The sequence below is a fragment of the Falco peregrinus genome, chromosome 12, assembly GCF_023634155.1.
Source record: "Falco peregrinus isolate bFalPer1 chromosome 12, bFalPer1.pri, whole genome shotgun sequence".
In the NCBI taxonomy this organism is placed as follows: domain Eukaryota; kingdom Metazoa; phylum Chordata; class Aves; order Falconiformes; family Falconidae; genus Falco; species Falco peregrinus.
Genome location: NC_073732.1, coordinates 12,721,157 through 12,745,045, shown reverse-complemented (window position 1 = coordinate 12,745,045; position 23,889 = coordinate 12,721,157). Strand labels below are relative to the sequence as shown.

Genomic DNA, 23,889 nt, shown 5'->3' with positions numbered 1-23,889 from the left:
TGTCTTCCTGCAGAACCACGGCACCAGTTTTCATCTAATTTTTCCTTCATTGAGAACAATGAAGTTGCATAAAAGCAGATTATGCCTGAACAAGAACATCTGCTTTGGCAAGACCTCAGATGTATGAAAAAAGATTCAGTACATCCCATATCTGAAAGAGGGTATCACATGCATTTTGTATGTAAGACATGACTACTTGAAAGTTAACTTCTCAGAAAAACTTTGATTGTCTATATATAGTAAGAGATGTTAAATCCAATATTGAGTATTTCCACACAAAGGAGAAAAATTTCTGCATGATGTGATGTTTTCAAATATAATTCAATTACCATGAGCTTTTCTTATCATATGAGCTTTCAAAATGCTACAGTAAATAAAATGGAAACACACCTTTCTCTGAAAGCTAAATACCCTGTAAGCACTGTGCAGTTTTTACATGTATTTGTTCTACTACTCAATATGGTTCTCAAATCAAGACTCATCCAGGTCACCCTTGAACATTCATGTCTCTACCCAACAAAAATTGTACTGTCCTAAAATTTCAACAAAAATACTAGTGCATTTGAGCATCTATTGACAGATACGTTAATATACTACTATAACTAGCTTCACAAATCTTTCTTTCCCCCCACACACACGCAAAAAAAAAAAAAGAAAAAAGGGACTTTGTGACAATTAAAACAGTGTAGTAAAAAAGATGATAGTCTTAAGTGCATTATTTTAAAATGTCATTTAGCTTAAGTTGGCCAACAAAAAAAGCTTTTCAGTTATAATAAAACCACATTTATTGGAGCCGATCGTACCAATGTCTGGTCAAAAACTGTATACTTTCCCAATCCATCCCATGATGTTTTCCTGGTCCCCCGCTGCCGCAGACAGTTCAGCTGGTGTTGCTCACCAAGGCCAATGTCAAAGAGAATTTGGTAATCTTTTGTGCTTATTTACTTTTAAAACAGTGTTGTGTTCCTATGTTTGGGAAAAGGTTCTAGCTTAACTGAGCAAGAGTATACCTACACTAGTGTGAAGAAGGTAGGAGCACTGATGGGGACCAAAATGGAAAAATACCCTTGCAACAGAGAACTACCTTTTTGAGTGACCAGAATTATTAACTGTTGCACATTTAAAAAGAAAGCAGAAATAAAAACTGATTTTTAACTGAACTGGTCACAAATTATATAAGTCAAAACAAAACACACAAAATAAAGGAAAGGAAAAAAGAACCCCCTCAAAGGTTTGTGTCAGGACTTCTACAGCATCTCTTAAGACAAGCTATTTCACCCTACTGTTCACTCACAAAATTATCCTGCAACTATTTCTAGTGCTCAAATTAAATGCAAAAGATAATTACTTAAATAAATCCTCACTAAAAAAAAGTTAAGACGAGAATAATAAGACTGTAACACACACACATTTCTCTCCAGTGTCATGAAAGAACCATTGCTCAGTCAAGCCATTACCTTTTCCTCAACATCACCATTTTTCTTTAAAATTCCGAAGGGGAAATTGTCTATATTTAGATCAGTAATAATAAAGAAAAACATGTACCTTTCTGTTGGGATAACCACTTTGACTATGGCTTGCGACAGAGTCTGTATATGAAGTCACATCAGATAATAAACATAGAATATGTGAGTATTGTTAACAAGTAACAAGCAAAAAATATACATATGCAATGAAAATACTACACATCTATCACAAGTTTTGCAGGCAATCACTGCTGTGAAGTTATAACTAAGCAATTACACAAAACGCAAATGGTTGTGTCAGTGAACCATAAAGGTTCACTAATTGCAAAGTATCAGAACATTCCTGTCAGAATGCACATTGAGGCACCGCAAAGGAACTACACTGAATATAATTAAGAAAGGAGTTCTTAAGTTTATGAAAAAGATTCTAAACTATTTGACTTGGATCACATTGGTATTACTTTATTCCCAAGTCTTACAAAAAACAGCCCTAACATTTAAGTGTCATTCAAAGAATCAACAAATTCTTACAAATGTAAATAAAGTTGGTTTGTGATTACAAGATACTTACCCCTTTATCAGCTAATATTCCAGAAAAAGTTTGAAAACTGACTCCATAAGTAGCATAAAATACTTACTCAACGTCCAGATTAATTACCTTCTACACAAAATACATCAACTCCTCTACTGCAAAAATAATACTACCCAAATTAAAACGTAGTATTTTTAATAAAGAAAACAATTTAGATACTGCAATTTGGCAGCCAACAAAATGGGGGGACGTAGGAGAAAAAAATCCAGGGAGCCTGGAGGGGGAAAATGATAGCCAGATTTAAAGGAGGACTAAAATAAATGAAACCCCAATATACTGTACCCTAACATGGACATGAAACAGTTTCAGGAATTAAGTAGGTTCCCTTGGGCTACAGCAGGGAGCCAGTGAGTGTGCACACTAAGGGCCACCAAAGTCAGCGTGAACAATGCAAATCTACGAAGCCACTGAAATACTGTCACAGATGTAGTATTTAAAAATGAGATATGGCCCAGGGTACTGTAAGTTACCTTCTCGAAATCTTCCTTGTTTTTTGGTGGTGGTAACATTGGAGCATTAGGATTCTTCAATCGCTCCCTAGGCTGGGCATTAAAAGGCAGTCCAGACGGAGGCGGCGGGAGGGTATGCTCCATCATAGAAGGTGGAATGTATATTGGATGTGGTGGTATAGGTACGGCTTTGCCCCAACCTAGCTTCATTTCAAACGACATAATCATCTTGCCTGAAAAACGGAAAGTAAAATAAAACCAAAACAAAAATACCATTATGTCATAAATTGGTTCTGCCTTGCTCAAGATTTCTGCAAGTTAAGTGCAGCATTTAGGTTTTGCCTGCCATGGTTTACTTTTTACATTGTCGATTAGTGTATCACACCTATGTGACACATACATCATGTGCAAATGAAAACCTGTTACATTAAATATTTTATTAATCTCCACCCAACATACATTTAAGGAGACTATAGTACACAACTACTTGATTTGGGGGGACGATGATGACTTTTTAAATTTGATATTCAGCACATCAGAACGAAGACAGTAATTTTTAATTGTATTATTTCAGCACTACAATTCTTCAAAACATTGTGTTCACAGTAACAAATTTCAAATTATGTTATTCAAAACCAGATGTAGTAACTAGTTAGAACCCTTACACAGTGTAAGCCTATTTACTAACGGTTCTAGTAAAGGATCATTTTCAGTAAGCTATGCAAGGGAATCCTTGTCTTTTTATTCTTTTTGTCTAGGATGCTGATTTTTGATTTTCAGGTTCTGTGCACTGTAAGGACTAGCTGCTTCCCCCCCCTCCCCCCCACCAAAAACAAGATAGACAAGATATAATCCATATGCAAAATTACCTCCCACTGACATGTTCAAAACAGCCAGAAATGTTACATTTTTACCCACAGCAAAAGCCATCAATATTCCAGCCCTTCTGTATGCTATAATTTGGAAACATTCAGCTGCCAGTAAACAGTCAGTGTAAACTAAAATCACTACCAGCGTGGTATCCAGTACTGGAGTTACAGCATACCTACCATTAGTCTGATAAAACAACTTGACGATATATTTACAGTTACTTCTCAATATTCCTACAAAGGTGATTACAACTCCAAGCCAAGAAATCTGTTTACCATTTAAATTCTTCAACGCTCTTTCAGCATCTCTCCTGTTCATAAAGGCAACAAAGCCACAATTTCTTTCTCTTGCTCTTTCTTCATCAGTTCTTGGCCACATAATTTTAACACTAGCTAATGGTCCAAAGCGTCCAAATTCTTGACATAACATCTCTTCATTCATCTACAGGAGAAAAGGTAAAAATTTGCATCTTTCTACTGCGTTTCTAAGACAATCATTGTCCAAGTTTCAAGATTTTGATTTTTCTGAGGTTCTTTAAAAACAACATTTCATTGATACTGTTTTTGCAGGGTTGGGGGGTAATTAAAAAAACTGTATTTAAAACTCAGCACACTCAGATTTTTGAGATATGACCCACCTTGCACAAAGATATCCAGGGAAAAGTAATTTTAACTGAGCAGTTTTACATCTAGTAACTGACAGTCTAAACCTTAACTTTTGCAGCACCACATACAGAGCATTTTTCAAATGAATACTGCCTCTACAGTCACCAACTGTACCTTGTATACGGGTTTAAAACAAAAAGGGGGGAAACCTGCCACTAGAAAAAAAAATTGTGCGGACCCCAACATGCCAACACAGCACTCCTTGGCTACAATCTTACTTGAGGATTGATGTTTCCAAGATACAAATTCGTTGTGCTTGGATCTCCAACATCATGTGACCCTGGTGCGTAATCATCCAGCACTACAATAATGGAGGAAAAAAAAGAAAAAGAAAAAAAAAGAAGTCATAACACTTGCTATGCATTTAAGTAACAATACTATACTGAATGAGAAAAGAAACTGTATTACCACCAGATGATCTGTTTCTTCTTGAAGGAGCATCCACTGAATAAAGAGAAGAAAAATACATGTAATTTAGTCTACAAATTTCATAGCCCAGACACACATCAACAAAAACCATCTACTTACTTGAACGACGCTGGCCATCTGAATCTGACTGGGGTGGTTCAAAACGACTCAATCTACCTTTTGTTTTATGTCTTTCATCACGTTCCTCTTGTATTCTACAAAGCAAGTTTAACTTAAGTAACAATACCATTTTGAGATTTTCATTCTAAGATCTTCTATTAACTTCATAATTATAAGAATTTTTAATACTAAACAATGGGCTTGTCAAAAATTTCAAGTTGTCAGTATGTTTGATTTCTGTTTAATCAACTGGACTATATCTTCCAGAATTATTCCAGCTGCATGCTTCCTCATTCATATTGTCAGGTTGTTTTAATCTCAAACAAAATTTATTTAGTTTGAGAAGCAGTTTACAAGACCAGAAATAAGACCTGTGCTCTGAAAAAGTGACCCAAATTCCACGTCCAATTGCCAGAGATCCATCGACCATTCAAATGACTTTTAAAGATGCAACTAACTCCTTAGTGTCTATTTCTCCTCCTACCTTTTCTAAGCCTTATTCACGTAGGCTTGTCACCTTGTAGGGTGACAGACACCCCCATATGACTATTCTAGAACATACAGGATCTGGTCTCAGTTTACACCTCTGAGGATAGTACTCACACAAGTAACTATTTGGTTCCTTGTAGTCTGCCCTTAAACCCTGGTACAAAAATATAGTGTATCAGGAATACAAGGCTGTCAATTCATTTACATCAACTAATGAACTGAGAGCAGTGAAGTTCAGACACTACTCACAGGAGCCATTTATGGACTTATAATGCAGTACCTATTGTTTTCTAATGCATACAGATTATTTTGTTTTCCATCTCTTAACATCAGGACAAATATATGGTACTCTGTTACACTCAATACATGTGCTGCTCTTTCTGTTTTATTACACATTCAGAATCTTTTTGAAGCATTACTTGGCTTAGTTTTAAAATTATGCAAGCTGAGGTACGTCTCCAAACTTGTAATTAAAGTTTTAGTTCTGCACTAATACAAGCTCAAATTCATACGACGACTCCTCTGGGTACAGTTTTAAAGACACTGAAAAAGCTTCTTATTCCTCCAGAGTCTGGCACACATTTCAATTTGCTACCAATCCGTTTGCTATATCCCCATCAAGAGAAAGGGCAACACCCAAAACCTAAACACCCTCATTCACGACAGTACCTACTTGTCTTGCTGTATCTTCACTAACTTTAATGAGGCATGAGACCATGTTAACAAGTGTTCTCATTTACAGGCTCACACTTGCAAATTTGTAACAGAACTGCATCCCAAGTTCCACTTGTAAGGATCATATTGACAGCAGCTGTCAAAGAAACAAACCTAGGTTTCCATTTTTTATCCTGGTTCAGATGGCTGGTTGATTCAATCATCAAAGCTTCTATTCACACCTAACTGATCCAAAAACCATCTCTGGTAGCTTTGGAAGCCAGTCATTCACTTAACTGGGATCTCTGAAACACTTTATGCATTTACATGTAATTTTTTTGGTTAATTGCTCTGGATTTTCTTCTGCTTTGGAAGGCAATACCAAACTCTTTCAAAGGTCACAATCAAACATGTCTGAAACGCAAAGAAATCCATTCATTTCAACAGAAACATATTTAAGCCAGCCATCATACTGGGCTTCTTTGGTTTGTTTTTTGGTAATTTTATAGCCTCCTGTCGATGCCTGATTTCAAAACAGAAGTACTCTTAATGATAGTGGTAAACATTTCCTATCACCAACCAGCATAAGAAAGGGCAGGACTATCATGAAATATCAAAGAACTAATTAGATGGGAACTGATTATCCAAACAAATCACAGACACCTATACCAAGCATCTACCAGCATGAGTTCAAACTCTGTTTAATCATCATTGTCATTGTTAAGTTAATACAACTCCACAAACATTTCAGGAAAAAACAAAATAACAGCCTGTTTTGGGAAACAGCTTAGCAAGAATAATCCTAAATATTGCCTGTAACAACAAAGTAAAAACCTCGCATCTTTATTTGCAGTAAAAACTAGGCAAACTTACTGCTTTAATTCTTCTTTAAAAAGTTCCAAATTACTCTTTTTCTTTTCCTTCTCCCCTTTCTTCAAAGGCTAAAATTAAAGATATATCAGCCAACATTTCAGCAGATAAAATGAACAAAAATAAAAATATGTATATAACAAAGTTTAAGATAATTTCCATGCATTTTTACCCGTAGCGTTCAAACCAAGTAAACTACAGGAGGGGGAAAAAAAAACCCGAAACGAAACCAAAAGAAAACAGACTTGAAAACATTAAGACTGAGCGCTATCAAACACAAAGCTAGAAAATACAAAATTAAAGATAGCTTAAACTAAACTTTGTCTCATTATTACAGTGTAGCATGTGTGATCAAACACTCTCTCAACAACATACACATTTAAAATATCTGTGATGTATTTTGTCAGTTTGTTCCACTTAGAAACCTGGAACCTGACTACACCCCTAGCAAACTGTCATGCTCTAAATTCATGTGTGCACATATATATGTAAATTATTTTACATATATATATATTCAATTATTTTATCCACAGACAAACATTCTATGTGAAAAGAATTTCCCTGTCTTGCTCTCTTTCACATATAAATACAGGTCTGAAGAAACAGTTACTCTAAATAGTTCAAGATCCTCAGAAAATACACTCTTGAATGACAAAGAATATGGATATCGTAATACTACTTTTTTTACTGTAATATATGTACCTTAACTAACTCATGTGAACTGTTATCTTCAACAACATTGCTTTTATATAACCAAATTTAAATGAAAACGTTTCCAATAGGCAGACATACAAAATATTTATTGTGTTACACACTACAGCTTTGGAAAAACTGGACTTCCTACTCACCCCAGGCAAAGTTGTTTGTTTGTTTTTGTTTTTGGGGAGGGTCTGCCAAATAAATAAAATCATTTTTACCTCATTATCTTCAATCACCATTGGACAGGGCAAGTGAGTAAACTGATTGCATTACTTGATAAGTATTTATGACAAATTTGAAAAGCAGTAATATTCTTACAGTATAAACACTTGCATATGACAAAACAGAACTCAGCATAATAAAAAATGCTACAATTAATTTCTGTAACTATAGAGCTTTACATACAATGAAAATCAGAACTGCCATTCAATACTATCCCACTAGTCTAAATCTGAGGTTTGTTTAAAGCTGAAGGGAGGCTAGGCTAGGATTACCCATGATTATCACATTACATCTCATCTCCCACCTTAACAGGCAGTATCATGTTTCGCTTAGCTTAAAAATTGTAGTAAGCTCTATTGAAAGACCTTTTATGATGCCCAAGACATTAATTACACATTACACATACACAGTAGTAACAGTAATCATATGTAACTATCACTTAACTTGAAGACTAAGTTTGTTCATAATATTTCCATTACTTTTTATGATGAAATCTCAGTTTTAACAACAAAAAAAACAAAAAGAAGAGTATCAAACCACGCAGAAGTCAAAATAAATTAAATAAAAACAAGGTGTTCAGTTTCAAAAATGTGCAAGTTCTGTAGCTTATTTGTTTCAACTCACAGAGCTAAAGGGACTTCTCAAATACCATCACAAAAAAAATCCTCACCAAGAAGAATTTGGATCAATGCAAAGGTATTTTTTTATTATTAAGTTATAAAAACCTAAAACCAGATGGCAGCAAGAAGAATTGCTTCTAAAACGTCACAAATTCTAGGGACTGGAGATACTATTATGTTGCAGTGGTCACTAAATCTGTATTCATGAGAAGTCCACCTCAATTAGCATGAACACCGTAAAAACATACAGCAGCCAAATCAAAGTGCGGTACTAGGTACATCATACCGCATACAGGGCTACTGGACCTCTGCATTTCATCCTCTTGTTATTTGCTATGGGACTAAGCAAATGAAAATTTCCACCTTTTTTTATTATGCGATAAAAGCTGATAAAACTACTCTGCAAGATCACACAGACCTTTTTCTAAGCACTTCTAAATGCTTCCTAAGTGTGGGATTAATATTCAAATAAGAAACTTACAGGTTTTTTGGTTTCTATCATTAAGAGGGATGGAGGCTTCTCATTAGACGGTTGGCTTGGTTGATTTTTTTGATCTGAAAATCGCGATGAAGGCTTATAGATTTTACCCCGTTTTTCATCTGTTTCATGCTCCTCTGAAATTAAAGGCAAATTAAAAACAAATTGTATTAAATAATGCTGCACAACACTTTATTAGAAAGAATGCTGTTCTTTAGTCTCGTTCATTCAATTCAGTACATTGTTTCATTTAAAAAGAAGATAATACAAACTTCTTGTCATTTAACATGTTTTAATATGAAGAAAAAGAACAAAGATTAGGAATTTTAAAAACAAAGCATTTTTTCCTCTGAAGTTTAAAAGACAAATCATGCCACATGATCTTCATATTTACTCAAAGCCAAATGATGCACTACCCCCAAAAAATGATTCATATACCTTTAGATGCGTTAACGATTCCTCCTCTTACAAACGTTTTCACTTTATTACCATCACTTCCTTCAAAGGCAGCAAGGAATTCTTCATAAATTTCTGCAGCAGCCTTCTCATCCTCCTACACAGCAAATGTTAATCTATTTACTATCATCACAGAACAACTTTCACTAGACAGTTATTCTTAAATTAGCTATGTGACATTCCTTTTTATTTTCTAGAGTTCCTGCTACAAACTGCATCAACTGCATTCAATTTTAGATAAGAATTCAAATTACTGAGAAATGTGGGAAGAACACAACACAATGAAGAAAATAAGGCCCGTATGCTTAAATATGACTGTTCATTTACAAGCATTTATATGGCAATTTAACATTCAGAAGATGGCAAACAGAAAAGATCATATGAAAAACCAGCATTATGAGACTGGAGCTTGGCTGACCTAACTATCAGAGAAAAGTACGTATTCCATCTTACCCATTACAATCAACCCATGTGACTGAAGGAAATTAACAACAGGATCACCTGTAGGTATTTCCCAATGAAGAAGTTAATTCAATGACTTAATAAATTTGAGCCAGACGCTAAATTTAGCAGTACTGTTTCCTTAGGCTAGTACTTGCAACAACCTAGCAGGAGATAGCCCACTGAAATGTAGTAAGAGTTGTGCGTGTAGAGTTCAAAGCCCAAAATTTCCAAAACTTCCACCTTACCAACCATAAGCTACATATTTCCTAAAACCTGGACCACTTCTCATGATCCTAAAATTCAGTGTCAAATTTTAATGTTTTTATTAAATTCAAATGAAGTCATCAGACAAAAATATGTTCTACAGAATAACAAGGATGCATACTGAAACCATTTCATGGACGACAGGTACTCTTTCTAATTAACTGAAATCCAATGATAGAGAGCAAACAAAGAACAGAAAATAACCTAAGGTGACAGCTGTCCTCAATTTGAACAATGCAACAATCAATGGATTGTTGTAATTCAGTATTTCAGGAAGCCAGAGAACTTGATTTCTCACATAGAAGGAAAGAAGCAAGCCTCTCTCCCTCTCTCTTAATGCCCCGAACAAATTAAACATGTAAAATACAGTTCACTTTCATCCTCGGAAAGCTACAATTATCAAAATAAAGAACTGTCGTGGTAAAGCTGTCTAATCTAAAAATCAAACTTACTTCAGCTCTACATACAAAGTAAAGTTTTCATTGTCTACCATTACCTTCTTTTTTAATTCTTCTTGCTCCTTCTTGCTCAGAGTCCTTTTGGCAGCACTCATTTTGCCAATACTGAATGCTTTAAGTTTGCTTTCCATTAGAGGCTGCAAAAGGAGTAAGAAAACAAACATTAAAACTGTTTACAAAACAATTACAACAATGTTACTCTTCACCTTAGTCTAGATGAAAAACTTCCTACTTGAAGCACTTAACCTAAACAAAATATAAGGCTCTCTCTGAACTTGCCATTATCTAATGCAACCAAAAAATTCAAATCTACGGTTTTTTTTAAAAACAAATCATCCTTCATTTAATGAGAAAGCTTTTAATACACCATTCAAACACAGCTGAAATCTGAAGGGTACTTCCTGTAAGAGCTTGGAGATTTTATCACTACACAACACAGTTTCTAAACCTTTGGAAATACATGCTTTGCACTACAGTTCCTTTTTGATCACTGCAATTACTGGGGGGGGGGAGATGGGACACGACCCCAAAAAACACAAACAACAAAACCAATAGTTCTTGAAGCTTTTCTGACTGTTTTGCTCAAAAGAACACTTGCACAAGGTATAACTGACAAACAAAAGGGATGCTAAATTTCAGCTGTACTTCAAGGTTAAGTGTAATATTTTTGCACACAGAAGAAAACGCATTCTTGAGGTTTTCATCTACCAGCTAAATAAAACTAAAGATCTCACATTTAGCTCCTACATTTTAGAAAAAATAGAAAGCTCCTCTTTCTATTTCAGGTAATTTAACTCCACTCCTCCCTTCTTGAAACCCTGATGAAGGAAGAATTCCACAAAACAGTTATTTCTGGAGTGTATGAAAGGAGAATTCTTAAGATTCTACTTAGGTAGTTAACAGATGGTAAAGCATTGAGAGGAAAGACAACAGCATTAAGACCATGTTCAAAAGACATGGGCAATGTGAAGGAAAGGAGAGAAAAGATAAGAAACTTCTCTGGAAACTCCTAGCTTAAAAAAATCAGCACAAGAACAAGAAAAAAAATACTCAGAAAAGCAAAACATAAGCTATTAGCCTTTACCTTCAAAATATTTTTGATGCCCTTACACAGTGATGCTTAAAACTACCACTTCTGCAATGACAGTTCTTTACAGAAAAATCAGTTCAATTTAATTAAACATCAAGAGAAATAAGGTGAACTGTTGTATTATTAAAAAAAAATAAATCAGATGCCAACTGCAAAATCAGTTTCCTCTGAAATAATTTTCTTTGTAAAGTTTTACTTCTAGTATCAGCTTCCTATTCAGAATTCTTTACATATGAAAAAGCACTGTGAAAAACAATGGTTTGAAATATCTTCAGTTTATAATCCTTGTTTAGTATCACAAACACCTCTTAGATCTGTGCCAAGCATATGACCAAAAGAGCTCATATTTCTTTGAAAAATGTTCCCTACTTCTTCATTAAAAAAGAAACCTATATGTTACAAATTACTGCAGTGTTGTCTGCAGAGTTATCTGGTTTACATGGCACTACGTTTGTCAACGCAAAGCTGCTATGACAGGTTTATCAGGAGCTTTTAATGCATCTGTGTGTTTTTAAAGTTAATAAAATCCAATTTTCCTCTTGTCTGAAAGACAGCTTACATTTCACTATGACAAACCCTATACAACCCTTGGCAAAACAGGGGCATATTGCTATGGCACAGCAATGCAGACAAAACAAATACCACACCCCTACCCAAGGCTTATCCTGTCATCAAAAATTGATCTCTCCCAGTAATGTTACAGGATACCTGCAGCTACAAGAGTTCTGGCACTAAGATCTCTTCAGTTTAGAAAGGGTCTCAGGAAGAAAAACAAACAAAATGCCACCTTCAAAGTTGCTGGAGCAGTATTAAGTTAATAGAATTGAACTAGTTTATGGCTGCTAGTTACATTCTAGTAGGCAATTGTAACATTAACCATATGCAGCTTCACAGAATTCCTAACAGAACTATACAAAACTTGAAGGCCTTCCTCCTTTAAAAAACTGGAAAATAACACAGTGAAAAGGGTAAAGCAAATGATGGAAGCAAAGAGAAAACCACTTCTAGATGAGTAATCAAACCACTGTATGAAAGCAAACTCCCATTAAACATAACACTGCATTGACTACAAGAAGGCACAAAGTACTGAAATCCCTGTTCCATCAACAACACAAAATACTCAGAACAGATTTAACAGTAATTTTTCAAATTGTAGCAAGTAAAGCAAATCAGTCAAAAGCACCTACTTTATGAAAAGTTTCTGCTGTCACAACTTGAATAATGTTATCTTATAAGCAATTTAACAGCTGGTAATTGACTTTTTCACATACAAAATCAATTTGAAATCTTGAGGAAAATCCAAACCACAGAATGAACTGTCTGATACTAACACTTGGTTTGGCTCCTGCTGCCTGTTTTCATTTTAGCTCAGAAATAGGTAAGCCTTCAAGCAACACACCAACCACATGACCAGGCAAAGGTCTCTTTGCCCTCCACACAGCAGGGGGAAGACTAGGTATTTATTCTTACCTTTTGCTTTAAGTATATTCTATTAGAAAGAAAAAATAAGATGAAATCAGGGCCACACTATCTTATTTTTGAGAAGCCAACTGTATACAAAAAGACGTACTATACCATAATACACAGTGGCTCCTATGATTAATCACCTTGTATGTTGAACTATTCCTCCGTATAAGAATAAACACGTAGAGTCCTTACAGCTTCGTTCTGTTCTGTTATGAATGCAATATCATGCAGCAGAACTTCCTACACTAGTGGCTGTTTGAAAGTTTCAAGAATATTTTTAGACATGAAAATCAATGGTTCATTTCAAACACCTACAGATTAGATACCCAATGCACCAGAGTCTGCCTGCAGCAAGTAGTTTTCTTTAGAGAACAGGCCTATTTTGAGTTTGTGGGACTGGTTGGATTTTTTTGTTTGGGGTTGGGTTTTATTTTGTTTTTAAATATTTTGGACTTACATGTGTATCAGCAGATCCAGTGGTGTGTACTGCATCTGGCACCCTGACCTGAAGAGAGAATGAAGTGGATGTGAGGCACAGAAAAACAAACAGACAAACAACCTTTGGTTTTTTCAGTCAGTTCTTCAAATGCAATTTTCATTTCAACTTCAATGTCCAAATACACAAGAACAAAGATGCATGTGATGTATTTTAATGATGCATCTGAACAGGGTCACAACATAAAAAAATGTCAATATAGGGCAAAAAAGGGATTAAAGATAGACTGCTCTTGCTACCATTAAAAACATTAAATTTCCACAGCTGGATTTTATAAACATGCCACTACCACCACTGCAAGGAAAAAAAATTAGGTTTGTTACAACAAATCTGCAAGAGTTGTCATGAAAGGCTGTTAAAAGGTTACACAGAGTGTTTGATTGTATTTGCCTCACTACAAAATGATTTGCAAAACTGTTCTTAGTATGTCGTGCATCGATGGAAGCTGGCCACCTTAAGAACACCAAGTCCAATTTGTATGTACACATTAACATTATTACTTTAAACTGGAATTGAACTTAAACACATAAACCAGTGTATATACAAAATTTGCATAGGCTGCTTTTAAAGTAAGATTTTTAAATCAGTTTCAGTGATGGAGAACACTCCAACATATTTTTAAATTACATAATGCCCAGATTTCAGAAAACCTCACTGACATGACATCTACTATTAAGACATTGCTGCCTGATGCACAATTCATAATCTAAATTGAAATTTACAACAAAATAAAACCTTTTCATTAGCTAAAATATGTTCATTAATTACAGAATATTAGCAGTTCTTATTACCAGGAATTTACAGTTTCTACCAGGAACAGTAATATATGGTGTTCCACCTCCAGTCTTCCAAAACAGACAAGCACCAAACGCTACTCTAGAAGATAATTTACTAGACCTCATTTTCATTTTGCATCATGCTTTTTCATCAACTAAGATAAAGACATTTGTCTTTGCATAAGTATATTCCCATGTTTTACAGTCAAATCAAATTAGAAAAAATGGCAGACAGCACTTCAAGAACCAGAATAAATCCACAAAGGTAAAGAGAGTCACAAAGGTACAACCCTTAAAAAAGGAGAAGCAAAAGGCTCCTAGGAATATGTTTGGAGTTTTTTCCAGAAAGAGAAAGGGGGGGGGGGGGGGGAACCCAAACAAAATAAACAGATTGTCTTACTCTCAAGGACCTCCCAAACCCACTTACCTGAAAAACTATACATTATTCACAAGGCGTAACTTTGCACAGAAGCTAATAAAAGGTTTAGTTCACATGTACCAGTAGCAGTTCATTAAACTACATGTGAAGGCAAGTATCACACAAGCATCTTCTGCTAATACTACTTCCTGCAAACTTTTCCTCTGTATTTGGTGCTGGATTTTTTCGTGATTCACAACTGCCTATCAGTAACCTTTATCCACAGAACAGTTATCCACAGTTCTACACACTGTAAAAATGCAGCTTAAGGAAATGTGTCCTTCCCCAGAGAGTTTACGGATGTATAGCATAACATCACACAGATACAATAAAGACACTGTGCAAAAGAATTTTGGAGCTTGAAAACAGCATTCTTCCTGCTGCCAGTTACCACCCTGGGGCAACCAATACATCAGTTACAATGCCACCGTTAAAAAAATAAAATAAAAAAAAGAAAGTTTCAGACCTGCAGTTAAACAGATAAATCTTAAAGGTGGACTAATACAACGCCATCTGCCTTACTGTACTGACAGAGTCCAAGACCTAGCACGGCTTGGGGGAAGGAGGCTGTTCGGCAACAGGAAGATGAAAAGACCACTTCTCAATTCTCTACATCCGTTTCATTTATAGAAGTTTAGGAAAGTGACACTTTCTAACAGGGATGGGTGCCAAAGCTGCTTCTACAGGGAGGACAACAAACAAGGCACCACACAGTAACAAACAGTACCAATGCTCAGTACAATGACACTTAACACAATATCCTGAGGAAAAACATTTAAAAAAAAAGTAACAAGACACTAAATCTGTTTCTCCAGCAACAGAGCAGATGAAACTCGTTGGAAAGGCTTTAGATATATGGTAGCACACAAAGATTCTGCAGACTAACAGCAGGAAAAGCAGGCCAGTGATGAAAAAAGTCTGTAAGTTGCTGAGCTAGAAGCACAGGGGTGCTCCGCAACCCATCAACAGGGACCATGGCACTGTGGAGCAAGCCACCCTGAACATAAGCCAAGAAACAGAATTTCTAAGGTGCACTCTAAAATCTTCTAAAAGCAGTTTTAGCTTTTAGACCAACCCTATCCCACAGCAACTAGCTGCTCTGCAGAGCCACATTATTGTCCTCCTTAAACAGTTTTTATTTTTAAGGTCTTCTCTTCCCATGTATAAATTTAGTTCATCCCTTTGCTACTGCCTCTGACCATCCAAGCAACTGTACCGACAAAGCACAGGATTAAGTGATCTTGACAAAATTATGCATTGCTATCTGCCAGTTTCTAAATAGCAGTTATTAACAAAGCTAATTCTCACAGCACTGCACTTTGCATCCACCTATCACTTGGACAAAGGGTCCATTTTGTTTCCTTATGAGGTATACCAGCCGAGTTGACTCAGCAGAATCACAGTGCCTTTCTAACATTCACAGAGAGGAGCATTTCAGATGTCGCCCACCTGTGTAGAAACCTGGAACATGATTCTTTTTTCCTCTTCTCATCATGTTTTATTAGCTCAACTGAACTAACTGTTGAAACATACATACCCAAAGCTCTGTCCTGCACCTAACAATGTCTGAGATGTGAGGATAGCTCCTTCATATTCAAAACGCTGACAGAAAAAAAAAATGCGATGAGTCCATCTTTCAGTCATTGCCAGCATAAACAATGTACAAATGTCTTCTTAATCCCAATTCACTGCCTCTACCACTCTGCACGAAACCTATTTTTTTCTTATTTTTTTTCCTAAACCATACTATTTTCCATCTGAATCACTTTAACTGCACAGGTCCCTCAAAGAGTAGTGCCAACATAACTGAAGTAGCAATCCAGGCTGCTGAAATGGCATTCCAGTAAAATACGGCCCTGACAAACCACAGTCTTGGAGGTCAGGTTGCTCAAAGTTCCATTACTGAGTCTAGCCAAGTTTACTCGACCTTCAAAAGAAACAAAAAAACAAAAAACCTCAAAAAACCTTCAAAGGACCATACAAATAAGATTTATAACAAATTCCTATAAGAAAGCCAAAGCAGAGAGCCCTCCCTCAGATCCTGATGTTTAAATTTTATTCCAGCTTCATGACAGCTTCCAAAGAAAACAGAGAAGAGACAACTGTTCCCTCAAATCTTTCTGCCAGCAGTGCAAGTGCCCACAAGTCCAGCTCTTAATAGTTACTCCAAATTTAACAATCTCTCAGTAAAACTGGCATGATCATATTATTTCACAAATATTTAAAATATGCTGTCTATAATAAGCAAACTTTTTTTTAAATTAATACTGATGCCATATAGTAGAACAACAAACAAAAGCACAACAGCTGCCAATAAAACCCAGGAGACAATCCTTGGCCTTCCAAATGCTGAATATTTTTACAACTGTAATGGCTACAACTTAAAACATAAATAAAAGCCCTGCTGCTGCAGAAACTAATGGCTTCATGGTAAAGTATTTATGAGAAACTCTGGTGTAAGACACTGCAGCCCTATTTCAACACCTTCCATTGACTGTGCCCCCATACTGGGCAGCTGGTCACACTGAATTAGATAACTTTTCCCGATCTAATGGACTACCTAGATAAGACAGTTAGGGGAGGCTCAGCCAAACCAGCTTTCAGTTCATAGCAGGCCCCTCCCCCCCCAAAAAAAATCATGCCAAATCAACTAAACATGACAATGTTCAGAAAAGTAGCTAAAGCTGGGACTGGTTTGTGTCAGCACTGATACCAAGGAAAAGCAAATGGAATCACTGCTTAAACCAAGAAGTTAAAGTCCAAGAAAAGCAAGGAGGTTTCCAGCCAGCTTGTCTTTTTTATTCTCCCTTTCTCTATCAAACTTCTAAAAAAAACAAATGCTTGCAAACACCTGCAAATTATTTTATAGCTAATCTATTTACTCTTTAAATTTACTGGCATAGTGCATATTTATATTATTCACTATTTAATTAGACATCACTTGCAGACTCAAAAGTAAATGGAAAACAGTTCTCTCCAAAGTACTTGCAAGGAATGCTATTCCTTTACAACCTTAAACTCAGACGAACAGGAACTGCCAACATTTAACTTTCTACTGCTAGAGGGGAAATAAGGAAGAGAGCTCCTTTAAGCTTCCATTAACAGGAACACACGCCTCTCCTGCCTCTGGACACCAGCTGACCAACAACAGGGAAAGTTAAGATCATGAGCTTCACCATTCTGCAAATGCTACATACAACTATAATTCACCACACGTACAGATTTATGTTGCCACTCTTCATACACTTCAACCTACCAAGGAAAGCTGCCCATTCACAAGCAAGTAGTTACTGTCCTTCAACATTTAATGAACACATAACTTACTCAAAAGCCTGAGAAAAGCATTTAAAATTAAGGAATGTTGTTAAAACATTTTTTTAGAATGACAAAGGGAAACCCACAGCTTGGTCCAAGTAGATAATCTCTTCTGCCACATGGTACCCAATTTATACAGCATTATATGTAAAGAGCAGCAGACATGCAATATAGTCACTACTTTCAGAAGATACAATACAAAAATAGAAGAGTCATTGAGCAACTAAGATTTCATTACATCAAGATAATAACTGAACATAAACAGTATCTGCCATTTCAGAACCATACCCTACACTGATCTCCTGTGCAGTCTCTACTTTCTCTCCCTTAATTTTGTCACTCTTTACTGTTTAGACTTCTGGAAGCCTCAAGCACGTATCTTGCTATCCTAATCTCAAAGTGACAAAGGAATAGATGATGCTTTTGCAACACATTTCACATTGGAGCCTCTCCAACTTATTTAGAAGCTGACAGAACCATAAAAAGCAGCTACCACCACAGCGACACAAGCAAGGGGTGCTCCTAGACCCAGACTGTCTCCAGCGATGGTTTTCAAACAGTGAATCGAACAGGCAATGCCTAGCTGAAGTAAGCTTGATTTTACACTATAAAACAAAGTTAACTGGCTAGACCTTCAAAATCAGTACTTGGACACTAAGACTGAAGAACAGACACCACCCATTCTGAAGGGGAGAAACCGTATCTTACTCTAAGTGTTAAAGCCTTCAACCACTATGCCACAGCTTTTCACAGAACACAGAAAACAAAATGTCGCTGTGTCTTCCCCAGGAGGTAGGCTAGAAGCCAGCAACGGCACATCTTGGAACTGTCTGAAACATATCCTATGGAGTCTATGAGACATATTTGTTTTGCAAGTACAATTACTCTTGTAACTTGCAAACACAATGCACCAAAAGAAATTGAGTCTAAAACTTCAACATTTAATTATTTAATTTTTTAGATGTATTTAAAAAAATAAAAACGTTTGACAAATAATTACTTTAAGAAATTGAGCAAAATGGTTATTTGCTTAGATTGTTAAATCATAAACATTTTCATGCAGGCTGAACTAAACCCACAAATTTTTATCCTTGCATGAATAAATTAATTACAAAAATTAGAATATTACTAATTTCAGTACCATTGTGTCATATTTCTTTCTGCAAACATCTGGAAAGCATTTCTATGGATATACATATTGCAAACATTCATGAAATCACACACACACACAAAAAGACACCACATACACCCCACTCCCCCAAAGAAAGCTGAAGTTAACAGAAATAAATCCCAAGAGCTAAGCGTATCATCGTTTTAATCTTTTTCCACCAAAACCATTCTCATGGATCCAGGTACATACTATCACTATTTTCTCTGGCACATAAAATAATAGCAACAATACAAAACAAGAAAGATCTAAAATATAAAGCACAGGGAAAAGACTACTGGAAACACAGCATATACATCTAGAGTAAGAGGAAACTGAGGGGCAAGGGAAAACTGCATGAAGATGGCAGGATAAAGGACTTCAGCAACAGGCCTCGACAGATGAATGAACGTTTGATTTTACATTCTCTAGTAGCCCCACTGACTTCAATGGGATGGATGACTTACTAAGGAGAGTTAAGTGTCTGCACATAGCTCTGCAGAACTAAGATCTAGGACTGAAAAGAATTCTTATAAATGAAGTATTACTGTATATTAAAAAAAACAATATTATCAGTACAGAAATAGTAAATGACAAACCAAAAAAAGTCTATGATGCAACTGTGAAAAGAAAGGGATCACATCTGGGTTGGTTTTGTGTACCACGTTATCAGTTGCAGTAATCAATATTTAAATTATTATTCTGTATCTAATTATACTTGAAATCCCAGGACGTCTTATTCCCTGGAAGCCATTCTCCATAAATTAAGACCTACTTTAAGTAGTAAGGTTTTCTGTCCAGCTCTTACTTGCAGTTCCAAGCCAAAGGCAAGATCCAGTGAAACGTTTCCTGGCAATATTTGGAATAGATCATAAAAGGGAAACTAAAATAAAACTCTCCTACTCTAATAACACCAACTGGGTAAACATGCAAAAGCTCTTGGTAACTACATTCCAGCTAGTTTCCTAGCAGCTAAAAAAAAAACCAAAAAAAAAAAAACCACCCAAACCAAAAAAACTCTGTTTTAGCTGAATACAAAAACGGGTAAAAACTATTAATCTATGTAGCACTGGCAATTCCTGAGACAAAATACGGCTTCTCCCTTGACCGATTTACACACTCACCCCTAAACAACCCCTCCACCCCACCCCCCCAAAAAAAACAAAACCCCACACCAAAAACCAGAAGATTTATATACTTCTGTCCTAAAACCTGCAACAAGGTGAGTGAAAGGGAGTGTCGCTAATCGCCGATTCTCATACCATTAGCTGCCAGATCGTCCCTCAAAACGGCTCACCCTCACCTCCCCTGGCAGGAGAGGCGCTCAGGGAGCAGGCGGCTCTGTGCTGCTCCTGCCCGCAGCCAGCCAGGCGCTGGCTCCAGCGCACTGCTCTGGACAAGTTTGCCGGAACTCCGCACTACCTTGGACTTGTGGTCTGCAAATCCAACAGACCGAAATTACAGGAAGTAGAGAAGGCACAATCAAAAGAGCAGGGAACGCCACGGTGATCTTGTGAAATTTGTAATTTCACTGGTAAATCGAAAGAACACACTTGCATCTCAAATGGTCGCTTTCCGTCACATTCGCAAGTTGGACACTAAGCCCACGTGAGCTTCGGCCCATGGTGGGATCAGGTCTCCCACCACGACCGAAATTAAACACGTACACGGCCAGGGGTAAGACCCGACCATTACCTAGCTGTCCGCACCCGAAAGCGGGGATACGCCGGTCAGAGGAGGCCGCCCCGCGCCCGCGGTTACAGCGCGCTCCGCCGGGCCCCGCGCCAACCTCCCCGCACTCCTCCGCCGGGGGAACGGGGACGCGAGGAGGCCGCTGCTGCCAGCCTGCGGTGGAAACGTGCCCACGGTGGTCCTGGGGAGCGGGGATGCCCCGCGAGAGGCCCGGGCCCGCCGCACCGCCCCCTTCCCGCCTCCCCACCCCCTCCCGGGGCCCGCAGTCACCCCGGGCACAGAGCAGGGACGGAGCAGGCCGCGCCGCCCGCGCCTCGTCGCACCGCCACTCCCGGGCACCGCTGCCGCGCCAGCGAGCGGCGGCCATGCCCTCAGGCGGCGGAACGGGCCGGCGGGCCGCGGGCCGCCCCGCGGAACGGCCTCACCTTCCCACTGGCTTTCTGCGAGCCGCTGGGCGCCTTGTCCGCCATCTTGCCTCTCCCCTCGCTCAGCCCTGGCGGTGAGGAAGCGAGCGTCGATCCCACCGAGCCCGCGAGCGGAGGGCGGGAAGTTGATGGCCGAGCCGCCGATGGGGCGGCCTCCGCCGGGGCGGGGCGCCTCCCGTCCCCGCGCGATGTGCGGTGTGCGGTTGGTGTGCGGCCCTTCGTCCCCGGCGGAGTGCGTGTCTGTGCGGAGCCTCTTGCTCTCACACGAGCAGAGGAAAACCCGCGCGGGGTCGCTAGGCCACCCAAATCTGCCTAGCTACCAGCTGCGGTGAGGCAGGCGGGGGCAGGCAGCCCGCGGCGGGAGGCCGCGCTCGCCCGACATCCCGCGGTGCCGGGGCAGAGCGCAGGCATGGGCCGGGCACCGGCGTGGCGCGCCGGGGGGCACCGGCAGCTCTCCGGCCCGTGCGAGGACAGGCGGACCCGCGGGAGGAACCCTGACGCCAGGAGCCGGCGCTCGGCCGCGAAGCCCCGACCCGCCCTGCCGGAGCGCCGCGGACCGGGCGGGGGGGGGGGGGGGGGGGGGGGCGTCGGCTCACACGGCGCTGTAGAATCACACGGGGCCTTTTTGAATTACCCGATCTTTTCCTACAGTTTGCCGGTGCCAGCTGGGAACAACTCGGGCCGGCCACTAATTAGCCTCTTCATGCAGGCAGAGGTGGAATAAGTAGGGCAGCAACAGGACTGCTTAAGGGCGCAGGGAAGGCCCATGGGGTCCCCGGGTGCCCTGCGATGTGGAAGTGCCCGGAGCGCTCCTGGTGCACCCCGAGGGCCCAACCTGTGCTCGAGGCGGGAAGGCCTCAGCCGGGGTGAGGCTGGGCAGGACGGGCAGTGAGCTGGGCAGCTGCAGCACCCTGTGCTTTGGCTACTGCTCAGCTCTCCTCATCCGCTGATCCACGGCCCTGGACACCCAGTGGCGTGTGGTCACACAGTTTGGAGGCAGAGCTCGCCCCTGAACATCTAGCAAAGCGAAATAGGGAGAATGCTATGTTGAAGAACATCAAAATATTACATCAGATCAAGAAAAGCCTAGGAATAAACAGTGGAAAGGATAGCGCAACAAATCCTCCGTTATTGGGTTGACAGCCCACCACCGCTGCAACTTTATTCAGCGTAGCTTAACTAGAGATTATAGCAAGAGGTCACGTAACTTCTGTCATGAGACTTGCGTTCTCCTGCTTTTGTAGATTTTCAGCATCACGTGGGAGATGCTGGGGCTGAGATAATGCTTAAAGAAAAGACAGTAGATACAGAGAAATGAATGAAGGCTTTAAATCCACCAACTCCCTCCACCTACTGCTCTGTGAGCAGCGGGAGGGAGCAGGGCCTACGCTAATAACCACATTTGTCAGCGGGGGATGAAGTGGGAGCTTCCAGATGAGGCAAAAGGGGAGCGTGAGGGCATGGGCAACTGCAGGGGACTGGAAGTTTAGAGGAGGGCAAAACCCTTGGGAAACCTCGCCTGCTGCAGGTGTGCACGCAGCTGCCTGAGGGGACGGCCTGGCCAGAGCGTGTTGCTCTGCCAGTGCCAGTCTCTAGGGTGAAGGTTCAGCAGCGAGTCTTCACTGCGACTGCCAGAGCGCAGGCGACGCTGGCCATCACATAGGTCCCGACAGGCCCGATGCGTCGGCTAGTGAGTGGTGGGAACACCACAAGCAATATGAAAGCAAACGCTCACTCGGGAGCTGAGGGAGAAGTGCTCCCTCAACACCAGGAAAAAAAGCGGGTCAATACGCAAGGCCAGCAGCGCAGATGAAAGGGAAAACTACCAGCGCTTCTTGCTCCTCCTGTGAGGAGCGCTCTGCAGGGACGGCGGGGAGCTGAGGGGAGCCGGGGCAGCTGAGGGGAGCTGGGGTGTACCGAGGGGAGCTGGGGGGAGCTGGGGGGAGCTGGGGGGTGCCGAGGGGAGCTGGGGGCAGCCACGGGGAGCTGGGGCGTACCGAGGGGAGCTGGGGGCAGCCACGGGGAGCTGGGGGGTGCCAAGGGGAGCTGGGGGCAGCCATGGGGAGCTGAAGGGAGCTGAGGGGAGTTGGGAGAAGCCGGGGGGAGCTGGAGGAAGCTGAGGGGAGCTGAAGGGTGCCGAGAGCAGACATGGGGAGCTGAAGGGAGCCAAGGGGAGCTGGGAGAAGCCGAGAGGAGGCAAGGGGAACTGGGGGAAGCCGAGGGGAGCTGAAGGGAGCTGGGGGCAGCTGAGGAGAACTAGGGGGCAGCTGAAGGGTGCCAAGGGGAGCTGGGGACAGCTGTGGGGAGCCGGAGGGTGCTGAGGGGAGCTGGGGGAAGCTGCAGGGAGCTCAGGGCAGCTGAAGGGTGCCGAGGGGAGCTGAAGGAAGCTGCGGGGAGCTGAGGGCAGCCGAGGGGAGCCGGGGGGGAGTCATGGGCAGCCACAGGGAGCTGGGGGCAGCTGGAGGAAGCCACGGGGTGCTGGGGGGAGCCGCGGGGAGCTGAAGGGTGTCCAAGGCAGCCGAGGGGTGCCAAGCGGAGCTGGGGGCAGCCAAGGGGAGCCATAGGGTGCTGAGGGGAGCCAAGGGGAGCTGGAGGGAGCCACGGGGAGCTGGGGGGCGCTGGGAGGAGCCGCAGAGTGCCGCAGGGAGCTGGGGGGAGCCGAGGGGAGCGGGGGGCAGACGCGGGGAGCTGAAGGAAGCCGAGGGGAGCCGCGGGGTGCTAAGGGAAGCCGGAGGCTGCCGAAGGGAGCTGGGGGAAGCTGAAGGGTGCCGAGGGGTGCTGGGGAGAGCCTAGGGAAAACGAGAGGAGCGGGGGGCAGCTGGGGGGAGCCGCGGGGAGC

The 23,889-nt window shown here is 40.6% G+C and overlaps 1 protein-coding gene across 6 annotated transcripts in view; it reads right to left on the bottom strand.

Annotated features, from left to right (window-relative positions):
* The window catches only part of U2SURP (U2 snRNP associated SURP domain containing), a 46,161-nt gene extending 24,906 nt beyond the window's left edge, over positions 1 to 21,255 (bottom strand). The window contains exons 1-13 of one of the 6 annotated variants that reach the window (XM_055816854.1): positions 21,051 to 21,255; positions 13,239 to 13,286; positions 10,263 to 10,361; positions 9,041 to 9,155; positions 8,606 to 8,739; positions 7,432 to 7,473; positions 6,587 to 6,654; positions 4,571 to 4,665; positions 4,451 to 4,486; positions 4,261 to 4,343; positions 3,653 to 3,818; positions 2,529 to 2,740; positions 1,546 to 1,589 (exon numbers count right to left, since the gene is read on the bottom strand). In XM_055816854.1, the coding sequence (XP_055672829.1) occupies positions 1,546 to 1,589; positions 2,529 to 2,740; positions 3,653 to 3,818; positions 4,261 to 4,343; positions 4,451 to 4,486; positions 4,571 to 4,665; positions 6,587 to 6,654; positions 7,432 to 7,473; positions 8,606 to 8,739; positions 9,041 to 9,155; positions 10,263 to 10,361; positions 13,239 to 13,286; positions 21,051 to 21,095 (1,187 nt within the window). In that variant the 5' untranslated portion in view covers positions 21,096 to 21,255. Of the gene's footprint in view, positions 1 to 1,545; positions 1,590 to 2,528; positions 2,741 to 3,652; positions 3,819 to 4,260; positions 4,344 to 4,450; positions 4,487 to 4,570; positions 4,666 to 6,586; positions 6,655 to 7,431; positions 7,474 to 8,605; positions 8,740 to 9,040; positions 9,156 to 10,262; positions 10,362 to 13,238; positions 13,287 to 21,050 lie in introns of those variants that run through there. The other 5 variants (XM_055816850.1, XM_055816851.1, XM_055816852.1 and 2 more) reach the window with 5 other exon arrangements.
* Between the last annotated feature and the right edge of the window lie 2,634 nt (positions 21,256 to 23,889).